The 9,343-nt window shown below is 40.4% G+C and overlaps 1 protein-coding gene across 1 annotated transcript; it reads right to left on the reverse strand.

The window, feature by feature from the left end:
- On the reverse strand, positions 1 to 4,728 carry LOC128704195 (uncharacterized). Its single transcript, XM_053799253.2, has 3 exons — positions 4,597 to 4,728; positions 3,293 to 3,433; positions 1 to 718 (listed from the first exon to the last, which is right to left on the reverse strand). The coding sequence occupies exons 1-3, from the start codon at positions 4,660 to 4,662 to the stop codon at positions 572 to 574; spliced, it is 354 nt and encodes a 117-aa protein (XP_053655228.2). The 5' UTR covers positions 4,663 to 4,728; the 3' UTR covers positions 1 to 571.
- Positions 4,729 to 9,343: the final 4,615 nt, after the last annotated feature.

Consider the following 9,343-nt stretch of genomic DNA (forward strand, 5'->3'; position numbering starts at 1 on the left):
TTCTTTTTAGATATATGTATATACAGTTACATTAGAAATTCAAGAAATTAATCCATAGCTTAGTGCAATCCTCTAGGTAATAATTCAATTTTAGGATGAACGAATTATTTATAATTAAATTATAGGAAAACTAGAAAATATATTTACATCGTTATTTCAGTATAATATATGCTGACAAATTTTTCATCAATGTTTAAAAATACGTTAAATAAATACTATCCATTTATATGAAGCTAGAATTGAATATCATTAATGTTCTCACTGTATGAGAAAACTAAGTTGGGAAATATTTACCGAGAAAAAAATTTCACAAAGATTGTAAATGAATAAACGAATGATTTGTTTACATTGATTTTGGCATCTCTCAGAAATTACACATAATGCCATGTAGTCAAACTCAGCGTCTAGCTTTCTGGACTTTCTCGGAGACTAGCAAACCTTTGTATATATATTTATAACTATGCAGTATAAACTTCACAAAAGGGAACACGCATTTTTCTTTTTAACAAATCTTTGGATGAGAAGACTGAAGACTTTCAGATTCTTCCTTCTACTTCATTAGTTTCCTCTATTATTCCTTGGCCTTGGGAGGGTAGGAGAGAACATAGAAGACACGGCCAACCTCCACAAGTCCCACGAAGCATATAGCTCCGGTAAGAGCGAAGAGGACCCTGTCGAATGGACCTCCTTTAATGTGTACCGGCAGGTCGTTAGGCATCTGTAAAATGATTACATAGTTTTGTATAGTATATATGAATAAACCCCTTATAATGTGTACTGGTAGGTCGCTAAGCATCTGTAAAAATGATTACATAGTTTTGTGTAATATATGTAGTGGTACATTATCTAGGGTGAAAATAAAGGTAGGTCAGATGTGTAACCATTTACGGAACCATATATCTAAAACCGGTGAGCTGTCCTGTTTCCCGACGAACAAAACGCCTCCACCACCTAATACAGCATTTAGTTTGTATACGTATAAAAGTCACTACTGTGAAAGTGATATGTAGTTCGATGGTAGAGTGTTCCCTTCAAGGGGTGCCTTGATGCTAGTGAAGAGCTCTTGATAAAAGGAAGCAGAGCTACTCTCCCCTTCAGTAGATCAAATTTGATTACCTCCCATTCACAGGCACGATATGATCCCTACCAGTGTAGCACCTCCCCTCAGTATAATAAAAATGAAAACAGAGCGTTTGTTTCATAAACGAAGGAGCCAGGGTTCAATTTCCAGACTGGACGAGTTGTATTAGAGAGTCACTTTTCACCTGTTGCTCTTATACACAGCAGTAAATAGACTTGTGGGTGAAATCCTGGGGAAGGAAATGGAAAGACTTTTATACCATATCTTGGGTTGAGCTTTGAAATGAGCTGAGATAGGATAGCAATTTTAACCTGTGAATGAACTGAGGTAGGATAACAATTTTAACCTGTGAATGAACTGAGGTAGGATAACAATTTTAACCTGTGAATGAACTGAGGTAGGATAACAATTTTAACCTATGATTGAACTGAGGTAGGATAACAATTTTAACCTGTGAATGAACTGAGGTAGGATAGCAATTTTAACCTGTGAATGAACTGAGATAGGATAACAATTTTAACCTGTGAATGAACTGAGGTAGGATAACAATTTTAACCTGTGAATGAACTGAGGTAGGACAGCAATTTTAACCTGTGAATGAACTGAGGTAGGATAACAATTTTAACCTGTGAATGAACTGAGGTAGGATAACAATTTTAACCTGTGAATGAACTGAGGTAGGATAACAATTTTAACCTGTGAATGAACTGAGGTAGGATAGCAATTTTAACCTGTGAATGAACTGAGGTAGGATAACAATTTTAACCTGTGAATGAACTGAGGTAGGATAACAATTTTAACCTGTGAATGAACTGAGGTAGGATAACAATTTTAACCTGTGAATGAACTGAGGTAGGATAACAATTTTAACCTGTGAATGAACTGAGGTAGGATAACAATTTTAACCTGTGAATGAACTGAGGTAGGACAGCAATTTTAACCTGTGAATGAACTGAGGTAGGATAACAATTTTAACCTGTGAATGAGCTGAGATAGGATAGCAATTTTAACCTGTGAATGAACTGAGGTAGGATAGCAATTTTAACCTGTGAATGAGCTGAGATAGGATAGCAATTTTAACCTGTGAATGAGCTGAGATAGGATAGCAATTTTAACCTGTGAATGAGCTGAGATAGGATAGCAATTTTAACCTGTGAATGAACTGAGGTAGGATAGAAATTTTAACCTGTGAATGAGCCGAGGTAGGTAGCACCTCTTAGCGTGTAAATGAGCTGAGGTAGGTGTGTCGAAATTTGCCCACACATTTCGCCCAGATAAAACACCTCAATTACTGGGAGCGCTTGAAGTTCCTGAACCTGTATTCCCTGGAACGCAGGCGGGAGAGATACATGATTATATACACCTAGAAAATCCTAGAGGGACTAGTACCGAACTTGCACACGAAAATCACTCACTACGAAAGCAAAAGACTTGGCAGACGATGCAACATCCCCCCAATGAAAAGCAGAGGTGTCACTAGCACGTTAAGAGACCATACAATAAGTGTCAGGGGCCCGAGACTGTTCAACTTCCTCCCATCATACATAAGGGGGATTACCAACAGACCCCTGGCAGTCTTCAAGCTGGCACTGGACAAGCACCTAAAGTCGGTTCCTGACCAGCCGGGCTGTGGCTCGTACGTTGGTTTGCGTGCAGCCAGCAGCAACAGCCTGGTTGATCAGGCTCTGATCCACCAGGAGGCCTGGTCACAGACCGGGCCGCGGGGGCGTTGGCCCCCGGAACTCTCTCCAGGTAAACCCGAAAACTGAACCCCGGGTCGTCGATTTAAAGCCGAATATTACCATTGAGTTTTAAGTCACCTGTTAGATAAGATTTAAGGCAAGGGGCTTTTAACGGCCTCTTTACAAGCGTTTTAATATAAATATTTAGACCTGAATGGCATGCTGTTGATAACAGTGAAAAACACTGTTGAACAAGCTTTTATTGAGACAATAGGTTAGGTTAGATAAGATTCGTCAGGAAACAGGACAAGCGTTTCCAGACGTGGGTTTTAGTCATATGATACCCGCCACTGGAGCGTTTCGTCATCTGACCGAGGCCTTCCGCTGGCTTACCGGTCCACCCTTTTAAAAATATGGTTATAATTATTCTCAATGTTTCGCTCGTTAAGAGTGACAAAGACAACACGTTTCGAAACGTTGTCTTAATGAAAGCTTGTTATGCAAAGCATATTTTCTTCATTATATTTACCTGAAAGAGCCTCATTTTCTTTTTCAAAGCTTCAGGAACAGGAGCGAAATTTCCTCTGGAAGGTACAGGATGGTCAGTAACTTGGATCTTAGTGCCTTGCATGTACTGTATCGTCGGGCCATCAGCACCCTTGCCGAATTTCTGTAATTGTGAAGGAACACGTGTGTATCAGGACATTTTGAATTATTGTTCTGCACGACTCTGAAGAAAAAAATATATAGACCAGAAAGAAATATATCTGGAAACGTGAATTATCAAGCACATAAGGAACGTCAGTTGCATATATAAATTCGGCTGTATTTCAATGCACACAAAATATTAAATATCATTATTGACTAATCCCGATCTACCATCACACTTAAAATAGGATGTAGCTACAAAAGATATATTACAGAATAGGCGTTCATCGAATCTATTCCTAAATTTAATATTTCACAAGGTCAGTGGAGGTAAGGCCGAGTTTCAAGGCACTTCCCCTTCCCTCCCCATGAAGGATAATGGGTATTCAGGTAAGGTAAGATTTGTCAGGAAACAAGTGTTTCCTGACGCGGGTCTTAGGTGATGACCCGCCGTTAGAGGTTTTTGGAGATCTGACCGAGGCCTTCCGCTGGCTTATCGGTCCACCCCTTTAAAAATTATGTTCATAGTTATAACCATTTAGTATGGGCATCTAGGCCGGGTATACAGGTATATATGACGTGCTTTATACCCAGAGTGTTCTAAAACTGTCGAATTATCTTAAAAAAATATTTGAATTGTTTTCTAATGGACTAATAGATATATTCAATTGAGTTAACAGTGTAGCTTAATCTAATTAATTCTGTGAATAGTCAGATGGTTGGTTAATTGGGATTAAAGTATTTCGAACCCAGTCTAAATGCGTCACCCGCTCACCATCAGTCAAAAATACTTTACTAATAAAATAAGTAAATCAACAGCAGTCATAATTGGTTTTATAAGATTAAAATGGTGGCAATGGAAACACATATCAGGAACCAGATATTTAAGATGTGTCTACATGAATGCTACAGTAAGTCGTGTGAACGATTTTTGTTTAATTGTTGGTATTAAGTCTTCTCCATAGCCTAGGATAGGTTTGAGTATTATAATCACAAAAAAGCGCTAAACCTACAAGGGTCATAGGTTTGAGAATACACGCATGGCAACAGAGTATCTATTGCACGTCGGCTCATCGCGGACATAAGTTCTCACGGTCACACACACACTTTACCATGAATCAAGATGGTCTAGGCAATAACATAATACACTATACCCACAGCACGATGCAGCGTACCCACACTTACACTTGGTATTTCCAGAGGAGAAGGGGCGCTTAGCTTTCCTGTAAAATTGCTAAACTTGTAATTCATGGTTGGTGTGTGTGGCAAGAGGATGTGGTGAGGCTGGTGTGTGGGGGGTGATGATCCCTGGTGGTGGGGGGCTGTTGTTGTGGGGGGGGGAGGCAGGGTAGCAGTAGTAAGCAAGTGATGCTAAAGTTTCTGATAAACACCTCACATGCTACTTACAGCAGTTTCCGCTAAACTTCAATGTCACTTAGACCAGGCCAAGCCGAAAGGTAATCGCGATCTATCAGTAAATCGCAAAGTAGTTTCTAGCAGATGACAGAACGAGCAGTATATCTGTTTGTAGGTTAAGATTTAATGAAAATGTAGTTTTGTCTATCTGGCAAAATATTTATGTATTCACCTTATTTTTCTTGGTAATTCTCATTCTCTCTCTCTCTCTCTCTCTCTCTCTCTCTCTATCTCTATCTCTCTCTCTCTCTCTCTCTCTCTCTATCTCTCTCTCTCTCTCTCTCTCTCTCTCTCTCTCTATATAATATATATATATATATATTATATATATATATATATATAAATATATTATATATATATATATATATATATATATATATAAGGAATTCACAAGAGCAGGCGAAATATACACAAACACTGATCTCTGGCTGAAGGAGACTCGAACCTACGAACCTTGGAACAAGGTACGCAGTGCTATACCAATCTACCCACACTGGACAATATCTTCGCGTGCAGCTTGCGCTACACGTTGATCCAAGGTAACCAGCTTTCAGGGAGAAGGCTTACAGCTTTTCATCTCATCCCCTGCATGCATCAGCCTTACTAGAGATTTTAACAATGCAAGGAATTCGCAAGAGCAGGCGAAATATAGTAAGGCTGATGCATGCAGGGGATGAGATAAAAAGCTGTAAGCTTTCTCCCTGAAAGCTGGCTGCCTTGGATCAAAATCTAGCGCAAGCTGGACACCAAGGTATTGGTCCAGTGTGGTGAGAATGGTATAGCACTACGCACCTTGTTCCAAGGTTAGTAGGTTCGAGTCTCCTTCAGCCAGAGATCAGTGTTTGTGTATATTTCTCCTGCTCTTGCGAATTCCTTGCATTGTTAAAATCTCTAGTAAGGCTGATGCATGCAGGGGATGAGATGAAAAGCTGTAAGCCTTCTCCCTGAAAGCTGGCTGCCTTGGATCAACGTGTAGCGCAAGCTGCACGCCAAGGTATTGTCCAGTGTGGGTAGATTGGTATAGCACTGCGTTCCTTGTTCCAAGGTTCGTAGGTTTGAGTCTCCTTCAGCCAGAGATCAGTGTTTTTATATATATATAATATATATAGTATAATCGTATAGGGAGAACATTGGGAAAAGTAGATTCCATCTCACTAAAGTGTGGCTACCCTTGAGTTAAGTTCCTTTACTACGAATAGCATTAAGGTATGGGCTCTTGTAAACAATAAAATTGCAATGATAGAAATATTAAATCATATATAGTGTATAACAATAGAGCGGGTCGCGTTGCTCAACACTCTCGTCCGAGAGGTCAGAAGGTTAAATCCCTTTGCCGAGGATCGATCCTTCGCATTTCACACACACTTATGGGAAAACAATTATATTATTTTGTAACTATAAGCGAGAAGTTAATTTCCGACCTCTTTTACAAGATATTTCTATCTACTTACTCCTTCTACAACCAAATATTGTGGCTTCATCTTAGTGACCTCATCTTGACCATAAACGGGTCAATACAACTGTGCAGAACACTGTAGTTTAGAATTAGGGGACACACTGAGTATACATACAGAGAAATGTATATCTCGTGGTGTACATACATTGAGAGTTCAGCCACTCTTTTAGGGATTAACGTATTCTTGACTGGCAATGAGGAGGTGACTTGCAGCCTTAATAATGCTCGTGTAGTCGATGGCCTTTCAACCTATTAAACCAAGAAACCGAGGCTTAATCAATCGATCACGACTAACAGAATTCAGTAAATATACGTACTCATTTATACAGACATGTATATAATGTATACACACACACGGTTAAATACATATTTATAGACATACACGTTTGTACTCACCTGGGCGAATGATCTGTTGAGCAGCTCAGCGAAGTTGGTTCATAGATTAAAGGTTCTGAGATTTGATTCTCGAAAAGTGTGTGATCTATAGGCAAGTCTCCTTACACCTGCTACCCTTATTCACCTAACAATAAATAGGTAAGTGGGTGTCAGGCGACTATGACGGGTGGCATCCTGGACAGGACGATATGTATGGACAAGTCTCGTTACGCTTTCAGTCACTCATCTAGTTGTGGTTGTAGGGGTCGAGTCACAGCTCCTAGCCCCGCCTCTTCACTGGTCGCTACTAGGTCACTCTTCCTGCTCCATGAGCTTTATCATACCTCTTCTTAAAGCTATGTATGGATCCTGCCTCCACTACATAGCTTCCCAAACTTCTCCACTTCACTGTTCACCAAGCAGTTCATGGGATAAATCAGATTAAAAATTAAAATATTACAGATGGAGCACCACTATCACAGCCGTTAATGTAACTACAAATAAGTAGTCATAGAGTTTTATACACTTATATAAATATACACATTTATTCGCGCAAAATATATTTAAACAAATATGCATGCACTTATATAAATATTGTCACACACACACACCACACACGGTATGTATGTATACACACACACACACGTCTATATATACGCGCATATACACACACACACCTATATATATACGCACATATGCACACATACATAAACATCTATGAATATACTCATATATATCTATACATAAGCACACATACACTTGTATACATATACGCACATACATCTGTATACGTATACATATGGAGATATACATGCAGCAGCATAAACACACAGGCACCCTTCCCTGCTCCTTCCTCCCTTGCATGTCTCCCCTCCTTTACCTTCTCTCTTCATTAGTTCCCCCTTTACTCCCTCCTCTTGTGTTTCCCCTTTCTCTCCCCTCTCCCTCTTTTATTATGTTTTATCTTTATCTATCCTTTCGCTTCTCCAGTATTCTCCTATTTCCCTCCTTTCTCTGCCATTCTCTTTTATTTTAAATTCTCTTGATGTTTATTCTATCTGGAATTATCTTCTGTTTCTTATCTTTAGCGGATGTTTCTTATTCCCCTCTTCGTCTTTTCTGTTATTTCTTCACTCCTTTGTTCGTCTCATTCTACTTCTTCTATTTTTTGGCTCTCGTCCATTCTTCTGTTTCTTTTTTTTTTTCTTTTTTAATCTTATTCCTCCTCCACCTTTCCCCTCTCCTTTCTTCCCTTTGCACCCCTTTCTTATCATCCCTTTCATCTCTCCCCTTCCTCGCTTCCCCTCTTTCTTATTCCCCTTTTATTCGGTTCCTTCCTCTTATCTGGAGCGTTCGTCCCCTTCTCAACCTCGGCGTGTGTTTCTCTCTGTCTATCTATCCATCTATCTATCTATCTATCTATTTAATCCATATCTTTATGTATGTATATATGTATATGTAGGCATGCATATATTAATGCATAGACGAACAAGTGGTTTTTAAAGCAAATAACAATTCTGTAATTAACCTGGGTTCGAACCCGAGATATTTACAGTCTCCCGAGACGCTAGGTAAATTTGTCGACGCCTTTGTCCACTAGGCTACCATGCATGGCAGCCTAGTGGAGGCTGGGTAAATATCTCGGGTTCGATTCCCTGGGAGAATGGTATTGCTCTAGGCCTTTCATGCTGCACTTGCAAACGCTTCTTCAGGAGCAATGCCCTAGAAAGAATAGAACTCAAGACACACCTACAGGTGTGTTTATCTGCCTCTCTCTCTCTCTCTCTCTCTCTCTCTCTCTCTCGCTCTGTCTCTCTCTCTCGCTCTCTCTCTCTCTCTCTCTCTCTCTCTCTCTCTCTCTCTCTCTCTCTCTCTCTCTCTCTCTCTCTCTCTCTCTCTCTCTCTCTCTCTCTCTCTCTCTCTCTCTCTCTCTCTCTCTCTCTCTCTCTCTCTACCTGTACATTTGTCTGTCTCTGTCTCTCTGTCTGTCTGTCTCTCTCTCTCTCTTCCCCCGCTCCACCGACTCTCCCCTTTCTTGCTTTCCCCTTCTTTTTTATCTCCCTCCTCTGTTCCTTCCCCTCGTCTCCTCCATCCACTTCATTGTTTCCCCTCGCCATCTCCCGTCTTTCTTCCCCTCTGTGTTTCTCCCTTCTTTGTGACAGAGGGGACCGTCCCCTCTTTGAGTTATCTCCTGCCCATACATACATACATATATACATACATATGCATACATATATACACTTGTTTATATATTCATCTACATATGTACACAGGTGTGTGTTTACAGATGTGTGAGTTGTGAATACATGGTGTTTAGGTCTGTATACAATGGCTGAACACGCACACACACACACACACACACACACACACACACACACACACACACACACACACACACACACACACACACACACACACACACACACACACAGGAGCTGAGTCTCGACCCCTGCAACTACAATTAGGTGAGCACACACACACACACACACACACACAAAGACTACAGACCTCACTCAGGGAGAAAGACCTTGGGGTGACCATAACACCGAGCACATCACCGGAGGCACACATCACCCAAATAACTGCTGCAGCATACGGGCGCCTGGCAAACCTGAGAATAGCGTTCCGATACCTTAATAAGGAATCGTTCAAGACACTGTACACTGTGTATGTTAGGCCCATACT

Source organism: Cherax quadricarinatus, chromosome 66, assembly GCF_038502225.1.
Source record: "Cherax quadricarinatus isolate ZL_2023a chromosome 66, ASM3850222v1, whole genome shotgun sequence".
NCBI lineage: Eukaryota > Metazoa > Arthropoda > Malacostraca > Decapoda > Parastacidae > Cherax > Cherax quadricarinatus.